Source organism: Meriones unguiculatus, chromosome 14, assembly GCF_030254825.1.
Source record: "Meriones unguiculatus strain TT.TT164.6M chromosome 14, Bangor_MerUng_6.1, whole genome shotgun sequence".
In the NCBI taxonomy this organism is placed as follows: domain Eukaryota; kingdom Metazoa; phylum Chordata; class Mammalia; order Rodentia; family Muridae; genus Meriones; species Meriones unguiculatus.
The window spans coordinates 20,396,013-20,415,891 of NC_083361.1; the positions used below are offsets into that span (position 1 = coordinate 20,396,013).

Consider the following 19,879-nt stretch of genomic DNA (forward strand, 5'->3'; position numbering starts at 1 on the left):
CTGTGTACAGGCGACTGATCACCTGTTCTTTTTGTCCCTGTTCCCTGCAGAATGAATGTGAGGGGGACCTGGCTGAGGCGATGCCAGCACTTGAGGCTGCACTAGCTGCCTTGGACACCCTGAACCCAACTGACATCACAGTGGTGAAGTCCATGCAGAACCCACCGGGTCCTGTCAAGCTGGTTATGGAGAGCATTTGTGTCATGAAGGGGCTGAAGCCAGAGAGGAAGCCAGACCCCAGTGGCTCCGGTAACAGCTCCTACTCCAAGCTCCCCTATTCCAGGCTTCTTGGGTTTTAGAAGACTTTGGAAGTATCAACCTGTACATATGAGTTCAAAGATCTCAGTGATGCTTTGTGTGTGTGTGCATTGGAGTATGTGTGTATATATTTGTGAGGGTGAGTAAGAGGTTGGCGCGAGGTATTTTCAATGGATTCCCCATTTTAATTTTTGGGACAGGATCTCACTGAACCTAGAGCTTACCAATTCAGCTAGACTGGCAGGCCAGCAATCTCCAGGAATCCTCTGCTCCCCCAGCTGTGTGTGGGACTAGAAGTGTACACTGCCACACCTGGCCTTTTACATGGGTCCTGGATCCAGACTCCGGGCCCCCTGCTTGTGCAGCAAGCATTTTACTGAGGGATCCATCACCCTAACCCTCCTTGTAAATGTTTCTTGACCAGCCTTTGGCCACCCAGTCATCTGAGAAAATGCAGGTATCTGTGTGTGGAATAAACTTCAGGCCTCAGATTGTAGACCAAAAATTGCGGTCAGGTGGTGCAAATATGTGCATAGTCACATATAAGAGAAAGTCAGAAACTGGCAGAATGAGAGAACACACAGAGAAATGGAGAGAGGGGAGGGAGGAAAAACAGAGACCCAGACATCATTTAGACATGGTCATTCATGCACACACACACAATAATGTTACTGAGTCAACAAACATGCTGATTCTGGAAAAGAAATGAGGAGGGACGAGGACAGACACAGGCAGGAAAAGGAAAGAGAGAGGAAGAGGGAGAAGGGGGAGGAGGGAGAAGTAGAAAAATAGGAAGTGTCCTGGGAGAAAAAAATCAAAACAGAAAAAAAAAATTGAGCCAAAACTGCTGAGGATGAGCTAGAAATGGTGAGCAATACATTGATCCACAGAGACACAGGAAGAGAATGAGTGGGGAAAAAGAAGGGAGACAGAGAAGAAAACACACACACACACACACACACACACACACACACACACACGGTGGTTGGTATAGGAAAGAAATAGTAATTTCTTGGAAATGGAAAGTTAGAGTCAGGAGTGAAAGGGTGCAGAGATTGAGAAATAGATAAAAAAAGAATAGCAAAAGGATGGAGGAACAAAATTGAGAGGCAGACATGAGGGCCAGCTAGGCTAACAGTTATGGTCCTAGCACTGCACTGTGGTGGACCGGGAGTTTGAGGCTTTCTCAAAAGAGAGCAAAGTTTCTGATATAGGACGTTCTGTTACAACTAGTGCCCTCAACGCCAATGTGCACTTTCAAACCCGTCTGCCCCTTGAGCAGCCTTGTCTGGAAGGAACCCTGCTAGCGTGCATTCCTTCTGCACTGCTAGAAACCCCAAGCTCCTCCTCTGGCAACCTCTGGGCCCTACTTCCCTTTACCTGGCATTCCTTATTGTCTGGCTGGCTTCAGGATAACAGTTGCTTTGAAGAATATATAGATGATGAGAAACGGCAAAGCAGGAGTGGACTTTGTGTGTGTGTGTGCTTGTGTGCACACAGCGTGCAAATGCACCCTCCTTTGTATGCACTTGTGGAGGCCAGACGCCAACTTAAGGCGTTTTCCTCTATGGTTCTCCATCTTCTCTGCTTGAGACCCAGTCTCACACTGAACCGGGAGCTTTCTGACAAGGCTGGATTAGCTGACTATCGACCTCCCAAGACATTTCTGTAACCATAGTCTCGGCATGTGATTACCAGCACCTGCTGCCATGCCCAGATTTTACATAAGTGCAGGGATCCAAACTCCGGTCTTTGTTTATTTAGCAAGCACTTTATCCACTGGGCAATCTCCCTGCATCACAAGTGAACTTTAGAGAAGGCTATAGAGCTGCTGCTGGGGTACAGAGTCATGTGGAGAACTTAAGGAATGCTGAAAACAATGTCCTCCTTCTAAAGACATTTATTTCATTGGTTTGGGGTGCAACCTGAATCCGGGTTTTTTATTTGTTTGTTTGTTTGTTGTTTGTTTTTACATTCTCTGGGTGTTTTTAAGGTATAGGCAGGGTTGAAACCTGCTAAGATAGAACATGTCCAGGTTACGAATGCTAGTTCTTAACTGTGGGTCTACAGGTATCAGCTCAGAACCCAACATTAAATGATGTATATTATTCTCCAAGCCCTTGAAACTTAGTGTATATAATGGGACAAAACAAAAAGAGCTCTTGAATTAGCTTTGAGTACCTTGATTTAAATGAAGCAGATAATCTTCCAGAAAGCAAAGTCCTTCACAGGAAACACTGTACTGATTGCTGCGCTTATACTTAGGGATGGGCACATTAAACTCCATATTATGTCTCAAGTATGACTCTTGCCATGAGCCCCAGTGTGGTATGAGCCATAAGTCAAAAAACGCTCTCAAATATTTCCCAACATGCCAGCCAATGGGTCACAGTTGCAGGGTAGGATTGAAAATCACTTGATTAGTTGTTGGCTGGAAGGACGCTCAGGAGAATGGTGGCTGTCTTTGTTTCTGGGCCGGTTATAAGTTGCCTTCTTTCCTGATACAAGCCAGCAAGCTGCTCCTCCAAGACCGGTGCCTCCTCACCCGCTCACGCTGTCCACTACAGGAGAACTGGCTCTGTTTCATCCACCCTGCCTCCCAGACTTCTAAATAAACATATGCCCATGGGTATGGCTTTTGTGGTTCTCTCCAATGATAAAGGAATCAAAGGTGGCATTCATTCAGTTTATATAGCAGCACCCAGTAGGCTGAGGCAGAAAGATCACAAATTCAAGGCCAGCCTCTATAGGTAGATGGTAGACAGACAGACAGACAGACAGATAGATGAGATGGTGGGTAATGGATAGAAGGATGATGGATGGATGGATGGATGGATGGATGGATGGATGACAGACAGACAGTCAACAGGGTCTGAAGTCTGGTCTGGACCCAACTAGTTGCCACTTATAAGCAAAGGGCTCATGACAAAGAACTTGAGATCATGGAAGAAAAATAAAAAAGTCAAGACCCAAGTCTGGAGAACAAAGTATAGTTAAGGAAGATAAGAATTCCTGGGTCTCCCTGACCAGGAGTTTGGAGTCCTCCCAAGCTCCCCAATATCTAAGTAGCAGCTATTGTAGAATTGCACATCTCAACCAAAATGTCTCAGTATGTGTCTGTTTCCTACACTGAACAGGTAAGATGATAGAAGATTACTGGGGAGTGTCAAGAAAGGTCCTTGGAGATCTGAAATTCTTGGAAAGTCTCAAGACATATGACAAAGAAAACATCCCCCCCATGGTTATGAAGCGAATCCGGGAAAGATTCATTGATCACCCTGATTTCCAGCCAGCTGTCATTAAAAACGTATCATCCGCCTGCGAGGGCCTGTGCAAGTGGGTGAGGGCCATGGAAGTCTATGACCGAGTGGCCAAGGTGGTAGCTCCCAAACGGGAGCGACTGAAGGAGGCTGAGGGGAAGCTGGATATACAGATGCAGAAGCTGAACCTGAAACGGGCAGAGCTGAAGCTGGTGGAAGACCGACTCCAGGCTCTGAATGACGACTTTGAAGATATGAACACCAAGAAAAAGGCACTGGAGGAAAATATTGATATCTGCTCCCAGAAGCTGGTCAGGGCAGAGAAGCTGATCAGTGGTCTTGGTGGAGAGAAGGACAGATGGACAGAAGCTGCCCGGCAGCTGGGGCTCCGCTATATTAACCTGACGGGGGATGTGTTGTTGTCCTCTGGGACAGTGGCTTACCTGGGGGCCTTCACAGTGGATTATCGGGCCCAATGCCAAGACGAATGGTTGGACTGCTGTAAGCAAAAAGTCATTCCAGGCTCTTTTAACTTCAGCCTCAGCAACACCTTAGGGGACCCCATAAAGATTCGTGCATGGCAGATAGCCGGGCTTCCTGTTGACTCCTTTTCTATTGACAACGGCATCATTGTGTCCAACTCCAGACGTTGGCCCTTAATGATTGACCCTCAGGGACAGGCCAACAAGTGGGTGAAGAACATGGAAAAAGCGAACAGGCTATTTGTCATCAAGTTCTCTGACAGCAACTATGTGAGGACTCTGGAAACTGCCCTGCAGTTTGGCAACCCTGTCTTGCTGGAAAACGTTGGAGAAGAGCTGGATGCCTTTATCGAACCCATCTTGCTCAAGGCCACGTTCAAACAGCAAGGAGTGGAGTTCATGAGACTAGGTGAAAATATCATAGAATACTCGAAGGATTTTAAGTTCTATATAACCACACGTCTGAGAAATCCACATTACCTCCCTGAAATCGCGGTGAAAGTCTGTCTGCTCAACTTCATGATCACACCCTTGGGTCTTCAAGATCAACTCCTCGGTATCGTGGCTGCTAAGGAGAAGCCGGAGCTAGAAGAGAAAAAGAATGAGTTGATTTTAGAAAGTGCCCAGAATAAGAAGCAGCTAAAGGAAATTGAAGATAAGATCTTAGAGGTCCTGTCCTTGTCCCAGGGCAACATCCTCGAGGATGAGACGGCCATCAAAGTGTTATCCTCTTCCAAGGTGCTGTCTGAGGAAATCTCCGAGAAGCAGAAAATAGCCTCGGTGACAGAAACACAGATCGACGAGACCCGGATGGGCTACAAGCCTGTGGCTCTTCACTCAGCCACCATCTTCTTCTGCATCTCCGACCTGGCCCACATCGAGCCTATGTACCAGTACTCTCTGACCTGGTTCATCAACCTCTACGTGCAGTCCCTCGCCAACAGCAGCAAAAGCGACGAGCTGGAACTGCGCATCGAGTACATCATTGAACACTTCACGCTGAGCATCTACAACAACGTGTGCCGTTCCCTGTTTGAGAAGGACAAGCTGCTGTTCTCCCTCCTCTTGACAGTCGGCCTCTTGAAGGAAAAACAAGCCATCAGTGAGGAGGTTTGGTACTTCCTGCTAACTGGAGGTGTGGCCCTGGAGAACCCTTTCCCCAACCCGGCGCCTGATTGGTTATCCGAAAAGTCTTGGGGTGAGATAGTTCGGGCTTCCACCTTACCGAGACTGAACGGTTTGATGGAAGACCTGGAGCGAAACACCGAGGACTGGAAGTACATCTATGACTCAGCCTGGCCCCACGAGGAGACGCTGCCCTCACCCTGGAAGTTCCTCCAGACGCTTGAACGGATGGCGATCCTGCGATGTTTGCGGCCTGACAAGATGGTCCCAGCCGTTCAAGATTTCATCTGCGAAAGCATGGGAAAGATATTCATCGAAGCCCCGACTTTTGATCTCCAGGGATCCTACAATGACTCCAGTTGTTGCGCACCACTGATTTTCGTACTGTCCCCGGGGGCAGATCCTATGGCAGGTAAGCCTAAAGGTTGCACGAGGCGCTGACCGCCCAGAATGCAGTGCTTGACAGCAGGCCTCTCAAACCCAGCTGGCCTGGAGTTGAAAGACAACTAACTGTGGTAGTCCATCCTTCTTCTCTTCCTTCCTTCCTATTCATTCTCCTTTTGTTGTTGTTGGTGGTGGTGGTGGTAGTGGTGTTAATATTTAGCCCAGGCTAGCCTTGAACTAATGGTCCTCCTGCATCGGGCTCCCAGACATAACAGCATTAAGGCCTGGCTCAAGCAAAGCATTTGAATGGATAAGGAAAACAAAAACTTCATTTCCCTCCTAAGGGTAGCAGCCACTCCTTAGCACCTGAGATCGTGATATCTGGGATAGTGAACCCCAAACCACAGGATCAACTGATTCTTCAAAAGAATCCAGAGGTGGAAAACTTGACCATCGTTAAGTGTTGACAACTCTTTTAGAATTTCCTTCTAAGACAGTAAGGGAGGGATGTGGAAATAGGTGTAGGTAAAGCGCTTGCTCACCACGCATGTTCTTGTCTGTAATCCAGTGCTCCTATGAAGAGACGGCCTCAGAAACAGGAGAATGCACAGAGGCAGACCGCCACCTAGACTAGAGTAAACAATGCTGAATCCTGGCTGGCTGGGCATCTTTTAGTCCCAGCACTTGTGAGGCAGAGGCAGGCAGATCTCAGAGTTTGAGTCCAGGCTGATCTATAGAGCAAGTTCTAGAACAGCCAGGGTTACACAGAGAAACCCTGTCAGAGAGAGAGAGAGAGAGAGAGAGAGAGAGAGAGAGAGAAGAAGAAGAAGAAGAAGGAGGAGGAGGAGGAGGAAGAGGAGGAGGAGAAGAAGAAGAAGGAAAAGAAGGAAAGAAAGAAAAAAATCTTGCTTGAAACAAGGTAGAAGATGAACCTCTGATTGTCCTCTAACTTCCAAAACGCCCTCCTCTCTCTCATCCTCACACAGAGGTTTCTTTTTAATGTGATAAGGACCAAGGCCAGCATTACATTAGCTCCAAGTTCATCATGTTCATCTTGAACCATTTTCTCTATTTCATCTTTAATTATTAAAAATTGAATAACAGCAAGGCATAAGATTGTGGTTTAGTGGGGGTGGTGGGATTTTGCTTCCCCACGGCAACACCTGACAGGGTGGGGAAAGACTTTTCTGGTTACAGATAAGATGGAGGATGTTGCTGCTAGCATCTTCAAGAAAGAGACCAAGGATGCTGCTTACCATCCTATAGTGCATGAGCCATTTCTTACCACAGCAGGTGGCATGGCCCAGGATGCTGAAGTTTTGGAACCTATCGTGCAGCCTAAGGCCCATGTTTCTGTTCTGTCTCCCCAAAGCAAAGCCCTCTAAGCAGTTGGATATATCTTTCCAGAAGCAGTTTGTACAAGTTAGGGCTGTTGACAGGAACTGAGTTGCTTTCTCTTCTGTCAGGATATTTTCACACTCCTATCTTCACTATTGATGGATGAGGAAAGAGAACAAGGAATGCAAGTAGCAAATAGATATTTTCTGTGGTTGCTGGGGAGTTTGGCATGTGCCCTTGACAAGAAAAAACTTAGCATACATACAGAGGAATACAGAGGAGGGAGCTGAACTGAAGTGGTTCCAGGTTCCTGTGAGGCCATTCATGTCAAAAACAAAAACACCAACAACAACAACAACAAAAAAACAAACAAAAAAACCAACACAACACCTTTCTAGCATCTTTGCTTTCATCACTTATGTCTATATTTTTTTCTTTTTTGTTCTTTGGGATTTTCATACAATGTGTTTCATACAATTACTCTGTGATCCTACCCACCCGACTTTGTGCCCTCTTTTTTGGGGGGTTCCCCCCTTTTTTTAAAAAAAAATAAACCCAGCACAGCTTGTACTGCCCATACACTCTTATATATGTGGTCTTCCACTGAAGACTGATTGGCTTTTTATTACCAGCTAATAAAGAAAACCAACTTATTCTCTCCCAGAAGCTAACAGTTGCCAATAGCCCCTCAGGTATGAGTGAGACTTCGTGCCTACAATTTTATCTGGCTTGCAGAGTTCTTGCGCTTTCCATCCCGACTCTTGTGAGTCCACGTGTGCCACTCTCCTGCTACGTTTAGAAAGCACTGTTTCCTCGTAGCCATCCGCCATCCCTTTGTTCTTCCAATCTTTCTGACCCCCTTCCAAAATGAGCCCTGATCTTTGAAAGGGGGAGGGAATGTGATAGAGATACCCAGTTTGGGGCTGAGCATTGTACAGTCACTTGTTCTCTGTTCCTGGACCAGTTGCGAGCCTCTCCTTCAGTCACCGTCCGCTTCAAAAGGAAGATTTTCTGATGAGAGTGGAGAGAGTAACTCATGTGGCGATGTAACGATAAACTGCTAACAGTCAGTCTAGTGCTGTGTCCACTTAGCACAACAATAGCAGTAGTTTCCCCTGAGGAGCCACGGTCTGTTCTCGGCCTGATGTGAGGTATGGGTTTCGTTCGTGGAGTGTGACTTAAATCCAGTTTTTAAAAATCAGTTGGTTACCCCCATAATGCCCTTGCCGCTCTTGACCTCGGGGCCTGTCTTGTCAATCCAGTATCGAAGCTTGCGAGATGCCCATCTCGGTAAGATTATTATTACTAACCACCACCACAGATATCACAAATAACACCTTCCTGCACCATTCAAGCTAGCCAACAGGGATGAAGCTTCCAGGTAATTACTAGCTTTTTTTTTTTCTATGTTCTGTGACTCAAGCATGTGGTGATTTGAGCAATAAGGTCGTGTCAAATTCTTGAGGGTAACCAATAGCATTTGACAGCCTGCAGTGTTGGGAGACTTCAGTGGACAATAACTCTAAAAAAGGTCACTCAACCTAGTCTTAGGATTTTTATTTGTTAGCCTGGTGGTCTCTAGTAGGCTAACATGTAGATCCATTATAGGATGTCTCCATTTTAAAAGTATTTTTTTTTTGTCAATTTTTAAAAAGAGAACAACCTCATCTCCTCCTGGCCCCACCCTTTCTCTCTCTACCCCCTTATGTTCCTCCCCTAGTCCACTGATAGGGAAAGTCTTCCTCCTGTACTCTCTGACCCTAGCCTATTTCATCAGGACCTTTTGGATCCTCCTCCTCTGTGGCCTGGTAAGGTCAGCCGGCCAGGAGGGAAGTGATCAAAGAGCAGGCAACCGAGTTCATGCCAGTGACAGCCCCGCCTCCCCTTACTAGGGAACCCACACAGAGACTGAGCTGCCCATGGCCTACATCTGAGCAGGGTTCTAGGTCCTCTCTGTGCATGGTTCTTGGTTGATTCATCAGTCTCTGCAGGACCCCTGGACCCAGATTCTTTGGCTTTGTTGGTCTCCTTGTGGAGCTCCTGTCTTCTCCAGGGGGCTACTGCTGGGATACAAAGTGAATAAGAAGAAGAACAAGAAGTAAATAAAAATAAAAAAAAATGAGAACTAGCAAAAGACAAGTAAAGCAGAGAAATAGGAGGTCTAAAGTTAGTCAGATGCTGAATGAGTCTGGTGGGTGATGTTCTGCAGGCAGAGGACAGGCTGGTAGGACCTGCTGTCTGGCTGGTTTCCCTTTCCTGATTAAAACTGTTTCTTGGTAGTAAGGCTGGAGAGATGGCTCAACCATTAAGAGCACTTGCTGTTCTTACAGAGGACATGGGTTTGGTTCCTAGCCACATGGTGGCTCACAATCGCCTGTATTCCAGTTCCAGGGGATCTTACACCTTCTTCTGAATTCTTTAGGTATCAGGCATACATGTGGCACACATACATACATGCAGGCAAAACGTTCATAAACTTTTTTAAAGGGATTCTTGGATGGTCAGGCATGGTCATGTGAGCTCTGTGGACCAGGCATATATGAGCTATCTGTGGTCCAGGCATTATCATAGGAACCAGCTCTTGGAAACTCCACCTCTTCCCTTAAAGTTTCCTATCATCCTTTCATCTCATGGAATGGCTCTCAATCTCGGTTGCCCCTGAGTTACACAGAGAGCTTTCTTGGTGTGCCCTAGACTAATTAGATTACAATACTTAGGGTGAAATCCAGGCCTCATGTTTTATAAAGCTTTTTGGGTAATTCCACAGTGGGAACCGCTGGCTTTAATGGCATCAGCAGACTTTAAAGATCATCTCCAGCATCCATTCTTGCATTAGGAGCTGCAATGTGGCAATGCTTTCCCTCCCTCCCATTCATTAGCTGGGACTCCTCTCCAGAGAAGAATTTTCCCCTGTCAACTCTTTGGTTTCCTCTGACTCTAGTTCATACGAGGCAAACAAAACAGACGCTCTGTTCTTTTTGTTTGCTTGTTTTTGTTTTTCAGGGCAGGGTTTCTCTGGGTAGTCATGGCTGTCCTGGAACTGCCTTTGTAGACCAACCACCCTGGCCTCAAACTCAAGAGATCTGCCTGTTTCTGCCTCTGAAAGCTAGGATCAAAGGTGTACACCTCCACTGCCCAGCCAGATGCTCCATTCTTTTTCTTCGTTTACCAGAAATCTGAATATTGGGTTGGTGCCCTGCCAACCTCCAAAGTGAACAGTGTCCTGGGATGAAATTTTTTTTTGGGGTGCCACTGTGACTATATAGAATGTAACTGGGTATTTCAGATGTGATAGCGTTCAACTCTACTGCTATCATAATTTTTTTCTGAGTTACTCTGTTCATCTGATGCTCAGATAGTCAATCTGTGGTACCTCATAGGAGAACCTTCATGCCCACGTTCTTTTCACACAGGCAGTTACAGATCTTGATACTCCTTGCCTTCTAGAACTCTCCCATACATCCTACACACCTCTTGTACATTTTCTGCCCCAGACCTACAAACATTTTTTGTTTGCTTGCTTTAAGATGGTGTCTCTATGGACCAGGATGACCTTAAGCTCACTCTGAATCCTATCCTGCATGATCTTTCTGTCTCAGCTGTCCCAATGCTGGATTATACACATCACCATACCTGGCTTAGGGAGTAAATCTTGAAGGAACCCCAGATCTTTCAGCAGGCAGCTGTATACAGAGATCAACAGCTGCAGGCCAGAAGTGCTCATGACTCCTGAAAGAACCACTGCTTGCACACCTTACAGTCCATTCCTTTCTTTTTAAAGATAATTTATTTATTTTTATTTTATGTACATTGGTGTTTGGCTACATGTATGTCTACATGAAGTATGCATGTCTGTATGAGAGTGTCAGATCCTCTGGAACTGGAGTTACAGATAGTTGTTAGCTGCCATGTGGGTGCTGGGAATTGAACCCAGGTCCTTTGGAAGAATAGCCAATGCTCTCAACTGCTGAGCCATCTCTCCACCCCTCCATTCCTTTCTTTGGCTGTACCTAACATGAGGAACAATGATCTCTGCTTTATAATAAAAAAAAAAGTACTGGAGATACAGAGTAGCAAAGTGAAAACATTTACTTTTCGTTCTAAAGAAGCCAAGCTTTAGCCTAGACAAAATGGGGGGGAGAGGGTTTTCTTGTTATTATTACTGCTTCTCCCCCACCCCACGGAGACAGGGTTTCTCTGTGTAATGTTGTCTGTCCTGGAACTCTGTCTATAGACCAGGCTGGTCTCAGGGTCACAGAGATCTGCCTGCCTCTGCCTCCAGAGTACTAGATTAAAAGGTATGCACCACCACCATCCAGCTTGGCCTTTTCTATTTCTACTCATATTTCCTGACCCCTCAACTCCTCATTGGCTCCTCATTGGGAAGGCTTAGTTTTTCCCAATTATCTACCATAGTTCCTGCTCCAGATTCTTTCTGGGGCTCAAAATTTGCTCTTCTCTTTCCTGATACGTTAGCTCAGTCACAAAGCAGACTTACTGTAACTTTTCAATCCTAACTTAAACTGAAACACACCCAGGCAGGCAGCAGGCTGGACAGGGGAGACAGGGACTTATCAGAGGTTCAGTGATGAGTTCTCATACTGAGAATGGGCCATAATGATTTCTTTCTTTCTCTTCTTTCTCCGTTCCCTTCCCCCAACCTTCTTCTCTTTCTTTTTCTTTTTCTGTTTCTTTGAGACAGGGTTTCATTGTGTAGACTTAGCTGTCCTAGAACTTGCTCTATAGACCAGGCTGGCCTCAAACTCAAAGATCCAAATGCTTCTGCCTCCCAAGTGCTGGTACTAAAAGTATGCACCACCCCACCTTGCTTTTATTTCTTATACCAGTGTACTCTTTCAATCAGAGTAAAACTTTATCTCAAAATGACGGCTTTGTACTTCTAAACGTTCTATTTGATTTTTGTTTGTGGGTTTGTTTGCTTGACTGGCCTGGAGTTCAATATGCAGACCAGACCTCTAACACATAGATATCTGCCTGCCGCTGCCTCCAGAACTGGGATTAAAGGCATACCCACCATGTGTAGCCTAATAATGCCATTTGTTCTGTTTCAAATTTGTACATAATTTAAAATAAAATTCTGAATTTCATCGTGGTTTATATTCCACTTCTGCTTATTCCCACATGGATTTCTTCCACGGTCATTTCCTAAGACTGTTTGCTGAGGCTGCATAACAGAAGTTCAACAGACCGACGGGTTAACAATAAAATTTCTTCTTTCGTCGCTATGGGAGCTTCAAGTCCGAGATCAAGGTGTTTGTGGTGATCTCCTCCAAGGCCTCTCTTGGGAATCATTGTTTTTCTTTTTAAAATGTTTTCATTTAAAAATAATGCAATTTTTATTTAAGACATAGGGTAGTTGTTTGCTTTGATTTAAAATTTATTTCATGTATGTGGGATGTTTGCCTGCGTTTATGGCTGTGCACCACATGTGTGCAGTGCCTCTGCCAGAGGAGGCTGGAAGAGGATGTGAGATCCCCCGGGACTAGAGTTGTGAGCTACCATATAGGTGCTGGGAATTGAACCTGGGTCCTCTGGCAGGGCGGCCAGTGTTCTTAACTGCTAGCCAATATTCTCCAGGCCTCTTCTTGTTTATTTTTAAGATAGGGTCTTTCTAGTCCAGGTTGTCCTGGAACTCACCATGTAGCCTGAACTAGCCCCAAATTTGTGATACTTCTGCCTCAGCCTCCAGATTGTTGGGATTGAAGGCCTATGCACAGCCATTCTTAGGTCTTTTTGGCTTACTGATGGCCATCTTCTGTTTTCACATGGTCTCTCTCTATGCATCCATGACCCCACCCCTACATCTTCTTAGAAGGACATCAGTCAGTCATATTGGATTAGGACTTAAAGATGTTATTTTAACCTAGTTGTCTCTGTAAAGACCTACCTCCAGTCACAGTCACACTGTGAGAAACTTCAATGTCTGAGTCTAGAGAGTATTAAGTCTGATTGTTCTATATGCTGACTATCCCTTATCATGACAAATGATAGACCACCTAATGTGGCTTATACTTTTTGAGAGATTTCTCCACAACCAAATTGATGTTATTTTGTAGAAACCTCATGTAAATTGAGTTTTATATAAGTCTGAGTGTCCTCAAAACAGAACAGCCCTGCGTGTGGAAGATACTGGTACCCCAGAGATTTAATTTTCTGTGAAATTCCTCAGCCAGGAACTCTCCTACTAGACTAGACTACTGTGAACTCATGCCCCTCATCTCTCCATGTGGAATGAGCTTGGTGGTTTGACTTACTCACTTTTTCCACCCTGGCTTCAGTTCAATAGCAAGCCCCAGGAAGTTACAGGCCAGAGTTTTGGCCTTCTTCATCTGAAATCTCAGCCCACTGAAGGTCTTAATTTTATACATAAGCCTTAGCTCCAGCTTCCTGCTTCTTAAGAGTGCAAATCCATAGCTAGTGCAAATATGGCCAGGTGTCACAGTCCTTGTAATCTCAGCACTTGGGAGCCTAAGGGAGAAGGATCACGAATTTGCATTAGAGCCAGGAGTGGTAGTGCACGCCTTTAATCCCAGCACTCAGGAGGCAGAGGCAGGCAGATAGATGTGAATTTGAGGCTAGCCTGATCTACAAAGGGAGTTCCAGGACAGCCAAGGCTCTATAGAGAACCCCTGTCTCAAAAAACTAAAAGACAAAAGTAATAATAATAATAAGTAATAATGATTAATAATAAATAATAGTAGACTATGTATTTAGAAAAATGCCAAACAGGAGTCAGCTGTTGCTCCATTTGCAGCCCCATGCCCACCAGATATTTAAAGCTTCACTAAGAGAGATACTGATTTAGCAGTTAACAGAGGTTAATGAGTTTATTTCTAAATCCAAAAATCTCAGTGCATCCCTCGTTTTGCATAATGACTATTAATCTGGTCTTAGCTGGCTCTTTTTTCAAAAACTTTTCTTCCTGGTCTCAGGTCTGCTGAAGTTTGCAGATGATCTTGGCATGGGAGGTACCAAAACACAGACCATCTCCCTTGGCCAAGGCCAAGGTCCTATTGCTGCCAAAATGATCCAGGATGCCATCGTAGAAGGGACCTGGGTGGTCCTACAGAACTGCCACCTGGCTACAAGTTGGATGCCTTCCCTGGAAAAGATCTGTGAGGAGGTGATTACCCCTGAGAACACCAGACCAGAGTTCAGGTGAGACCCTGTTCCATCCGGCCTGGGCCCAGGGGCCCAGCTCAACTCAAGCCAGCATGCTGGTGGCTCATAGTCCAAGGGAAGGGACAGTCCTGTCCTTGAGAAACCCCGGAGCTAACAGAGAGCTCATGGGAGAACCCTGTGGATGCACGTGTTCTTCTTCGTTTTTTCCAAACCTGCGACAAACACCATGACCAAAAGCGACACGGGCAAGAAGGTTTTATTTCAGTTTACACTTCCAGGTAAACAGCCTACCGTGGAAAGAAGTCAGGGCAGGAACCTCAATGAGTGAATTGGAGCAGATGCTGCGAGGAACAGTTTGCCGGCTTGCTCTCTCTGGCTCGTGCTTTTCTATCTATTCCTAGCACTCCACCCCATAGTGTAGCCCTGCAGTGGAATGGAGCTTTCATATGTCAATCGTCAATCAAGACAGTCTGTTATGGATGTGGCCACGGGCTGATCTGATTGAGGCGATTCTTCAACTGAGGTTCATTCTCGACAGAGCTCTAGGTTGTGTCAAATTGCCAGTCACTAGGTAGCCCTCCTCTGTGTCATACCTGACAGGAAAGCGGCAGGTGTGAAGGCTGAGAACTGCCTGGGGTTTTGTAACATGAATACGAGTTTTTAAAGGACGTTCCAGTCAGAAAGGACAGATTTTCTGAAAGTGAAAGGCAGTGAGAATTTAGTCTGTGACTCTATGGGATATGCTGGGGGGGACTTGGTAGAGAAAGTGATGCAGGTGTGACCATGAGTGCAGATTAACCTCAGAAAGGCTGTGCGGTTTTGTTTGCTTGTTTAGTAGGAAATGTTTGTTGTTTAAGGACCGACCATGGCAGCACTGGTGTGTGTGTGTGTGTGTTTGTTTGTTTGTTTGTTTTGGTACAGAAGCCTGAACAGGTTAAAACAGAACATGACTTTAGATATTAAAAGTGCTTTTGTTTAGGGGCATTCATCATAACAAGATGTTCAGGTCAGCCTGGGGCTGTGCCAGGACAGGGCACGGTCTAGGGACAGATGAGCCACCTTTCTTTCTTCTACTTTGTTCTGAATTTTCTCTTCGGGCCTTACTGCCATCAAGAGGCTTGGATCCCGGGGCCAGGAGAGTTCAGACTGAGGCAGGGGGGAAGGGGAGATCCCAAGTGTGTAAGAGGGCATAGCATATCACCTTTAAAGCCAACTTCGGTTCACCTATAGGTTACAGGCTAGACCGGGCTGGGTGCTTCAGAGATAGCAAACCAGAGGTGTCCAGAAGGAAGGTGGTCACATAGTCCTGTTAGGTCCCCAACAAAGGCCTATCCAAGGCCTAAAAGACAAGAACTCATGCCCATCCCTGTTCTACATGCAGCCCAAGCTCATCTTCTGCTTCTTCACCAGACACATGAAATGCCTGGGCCATGGATACTGCAAAGCAGAGGCCACTGGGCAAGCTGTAAGGGTATTGAGCTTAAAAATCACATAGAGGCCCATGCCCGGTGGCACACCTGTAATCCCATCACTTGGGAAGGCAGAGGCAGGCAGATCTCTGTGAGTTCAATGCCAGCCTGCTCTACAAAGTGAGTCCAGGACAGCTAAGGCTACATAGAGGAATCCCTGTCTCGAAAAACAAACAAACAAACAAACAAACAAGGGAATGTGCAGGCTTATTTTTCTGGAGATGAACTTGTGGTTCTCCACAAATGTACAGAGCCTTGCAGTCAACATGGTTGAGTAGAGGAGAGGGTCCTACATAGAAATTCACCAACAACCACTGCAGAAGAAGAATGGTTCTGGAAAGCAAGAAACAGAGAGGTAGCATCCGGTCAGCAGTGACATGGAGGTCCTATGGTGGCCTCAGATTCACTGGTACAGAGTCCCGCATGAAGTCCTCCACAACCAGCAATGGACAGGTGAAGCCAGGTGTCCTGACAAGCTCATATACAAAGGGCCTAACCAGGCCATAGCCATGGGACATCAGGGAGACCATTCCTCAGTGCTGTGGGTAGCGACTCATAGGGGCTTGTCTATGGATTCAAGCTTGGCAGAGTCGACACAGGCCTTGAGGCAGAAGTTTTACACTCAGCATGAACTATTTTCAAGTCAAGTTTACAATGTCGAAGCCGGCCACTGCCTCCCATACCAGCAGACTCTCTGAGCGTGCCCCAGCTGTCCGACCCACCTAAACAGCAGAGTGCTTCCTGTGGGAGTGTAAGGCCTAACCTAGACCACAGGAACTGGAGAGAAGGGACAGAGTCTGGGGGCCCTTCTGTAGCCAACCCAGGTTCAGGGTCACCTCCTAGAATGCCCACTAGCACCTCCTGGCACAGACATGTTAGTTCTGCACTGAGCTCTTGAGGGCCCACAGCAGGGGAACACAGAGGCAATGTCCTGTCATAAGGCCAACCTCAGTCACGTTGGCCTGAGGCTATGTCCTACAAACCTCCACTGACAGGCACCTGCCCAGAGCGTGTCACCTGCATAGCATGAGGCAAGTCACTCTTCAGCCTGGGCCCTAGGGATCATGCTCAATCACCAGGTGGGACTTAGCAAGACTGTTTTTGAAATAGTTATCGTCATTGAAAATACCAGTGGCTGTCTAGCACCACTGTTTACTCCTCCACTCTATACTTTTGGACTTCAGGGAGTTTTCAATGAATGAAAATAGCAGTTGCATTCAGAGATCGAAGAGTAGAACTGGACAGCCTTCAAATTTACTTTCAACTTAGATTTGTCTTACTCCAGAAAATAGGATGGGCTTGCGAGATAAATCCAGCTTGCCATCTAATTTTTAGATAGAAAAAAAAAATCAAAAACAAAACAACAACAACAAAAAAAAAACAACAAAAAAAACCCCCACAACCTAAAAAAATAATTTTATGAAAATCAAAATTTATCATCCATATGTAAAGTTTATTGAAAAACACGCATGGTTCTTCATATACTATGTCTATATATACTTCATAGACTATGTCTAGTCTATTTGAACAGGCACTATATAAGCCCACCAGGCCTAAAATATTTATCATTCTGTCATTTGTGATAATGGTTAATAATGGTAGCTATTATTTTTGTTACCATTTACCAATGTAACTTATTTCATTACGCTGAACAGTTGGGTCCTTTGTGTTTCCAGACTCTGGCTGACTAGCTATCCATCAGAGAAGTTTCCTGTCAGCATTCTCCAGAATGGGATCAAAATGACCAATGAGCCCCCCAAAGGGCTCAGGGCCAACCTTTTGCGTTCCTACCTCAATGACCCAGTCTCGGACCCTGTGTTCTTCCAGAGCTGTTCAAAGCCGGTTATCTGGCAAAAACTGTTGTTTGGACTTTGCTTCTTCCATGCCATTGTCCAAGAGAGGAGGAACTATGGAGCTCTAGGTGAGACGCGGCAATGTGGTCTGGGGGTGGGGGGACACAGGTAGCATCTGTAGGTTTGCGCTCAGATGGCGTGGCCGCTAAGATGATTCACATACTCTAGGAATGGCTAAGGAAATTCTTATGCCAACTACGAATTGTTATTTGTCTGGAATTAAAATTTCACTTAATATACTTTCTCCCCACCACTCTAAATCTGGCAACCTTAGAACCAAGCCAATGTGGAAAAAAGAAAAAAAAAAAGGTGATGCTCAGAGATGGGATTGATGAACTAAGTTTGCGTTCCTTCCCAGCACCTACATGCACAGCTGGGATAGTGGCCTGTATTTGTGATCTGAGTGCTGAAGACGTGGACTGCGCAAGCTGGGCTTGCCAATGAGCCAGCCTAGTGAAGGCCAAGTCCCAGTAAGAGACTCTGTTTCAAAACAATAGGTGTATGGAACCCGAGGAATAGTATCCAAGGTTAACCTCTTGCCTCCACATGTGTGCACGCACACAAACACACACAAACACACACAAATGCGATATTCCAAAGTTGAGGTACCTCTACCTAGTAAAGTAGATAATGAGAGGAACATATTCATTTTAGGCATAATAAACATTCTCTGGAGAGTTGTCACCAAGGAGCCAACAGCATTTGAGCCAACTATCTACATGTACATAATGACGAAAGATTAGAAACATACCTGGGCACTTGCCTGTGTGTAAAAAAAAAAAAAAAAAATCAGAACTCATTTATTTATCAGTGTAAACTAAGGAGTAACTAAATAACCTTGTTAGGAGACTATCAAACTGCCATTATTCTCTTTCGTGTTGGATGGCCTGTCTCAACTATGGGCTGCTTCTGATCTTGTTCAATAGCTTTGAAGGACCCACAGTGGGGACTCTTTGCAGGTTTTTAGGGTTGATTGGAGTGGAAGTGTCCTCATGGCGATCTTCCTGCCTATTCCTCTCCTTTTCTTCCTTTTTAAAAAGGTAATTTTTGAAGTTAGTGCACACAGTAGTGGCTTCATCATGGCATCTCCATTTTAAACATGGGGATCACACTTTGTTCTTGTTCGTTCCCTTTCTCCACTTCCCTATCCACTCTTCTGGATCCTCTTGGTAACTCCCTTCCTCCAACACTAGGTAGCCACACAGGCCCCAAGACTGTCCACTGAGGGTGGTAGGAGGGGATAGTTATGGACATGCCTTTCATGTAGCATCCCCTTCTACCCTATCCTCTCTCTCCCACCCCTATCCTCATCCTCCTATAGCTACCCTCACCCTTCCACCTCTACCCTCTCCTTTTCATCCTTATCCTCCCTTCCATCCCATCCCTCGCCTCACACCAGAACTCTAAAAAAAACAAAAACAAAAACAAAAAAAAAAATCTGTGCAATAGACTCTAAACTCTAAAAATCTATGCAATGATTTGTCTCAAAACCAATTGTTCCATTGGTTTTTTTTTTTCCAGCATATGAGTTTTATTGTTATATTTTTAATTTGAATATCATTGTTTAGGAGAAAATTTAATTTCTTTGTAAGGGACTGGAGAGATGGTTCGGTGTATGATAGCATTTGTCCCTCTAGCACAGGTCTAAGATTCCATTCCTAGCACCCTCCTTTACAAATCTGTAACTCCAGTTCCAGGAGACCAGATGCCTCTAGAATTTTGACCTCTGCAAGGCACCAGGCACATACATGGTGCACAGACATACGTGCAGGCAAAACTCTCATAAACGTGAAACAAAAATAAGTAAATCTGAAAAAAAAAATTCCTCTGTGAAATCATTAACCCCAGAAATTCTGTAGGACTGGCCATGCAGTTCTTCCGTGAGTACAGGGAAAGTTTCCAAACCAGCCTCACTCTGCCATGGCTACTGCTCACAACTATGCTTAACATGTTGGTTTTGGAGCCCTGTGCGTTACCACAGTCTTCCAGGCAGGCTGAACAAATCCTGTCTCACAGATCTCAGGATGTTAACATCTTCCTCAACAAATGGGGAGACCCATAAGGAAACCGATCCTAGAATGGATGTTTTCTCAGGCAGAATGGCTGCCACGTTGGCAGTAAATCAAGGTAAATAGTTGGCTGGGCGCTGGCTACTCCCAGGGATGAAAGAGCCCTTGATCCATTGTGATGCTTACCTTACATGCTCAGTCTCTGAGTGGAAATTAAGAGCTTTCAGCTCTGACGCCTATAATTCTTCTCTGCCTATTGCAGGTTGGAATATCCCTTATGAATTCAATGAATCTGACCTGAGGATTAGCATGCGGCAGATCCAGATGTTTCTGAATGATTACGAAGAGGTGCCCTTTGAAGCTCTGACCTACCTGACAGGTATTTGTGGATGGGGCTATGCTGCCCTACTCTTCTGTTGCCATTTGCCATGTTCTGGCTCTTCACCTCCTAATTTCCTTTAGTCACTCCCTCTTCATTCGACAAGTAGTGATCTCTTGATAATGCTTGTTGTCACGTGGGATACAAACAAAGCCAGAATTAAGATATAGGCTTCTGTG

The 19,879-nt window shown here is 45.5% G+C and overlaps 1 protein-coding gene across 1 annotated transcript in view; it reads left to right on the plus strand.

Moving 5' to 3' along the window:
• The window catches only part of Dnah3 (dynein axonemal heavy chain 3), a 167,569-nt gene that overhangs the window by 133,117 nt on the left and 14,573 nt on the right, over positions 1-19,879 (plus strand). Inside the window, exons 51-55 of the mRNA XM_060366203.1 lie at positions 51-249; positions 3,396-5,537; positions 13,801-14,026; positions 17,136-17,380; positions 19,584-19,700. Coding sequence (XP_060222186.1) covers positions 51-249; positions 3,396-5,537; positions 13,801-14,026; positions 17,136-17,380; positions 19,584-19,700 — 2,929 coding nt within the window. The remainder of the gene's footprint in view (positions 1-50; positions 250-3,395; positions 5,538-13,800; positions 14,027-17,135; positions 17,381-19,583; positions 19,701-19,879) is intronic.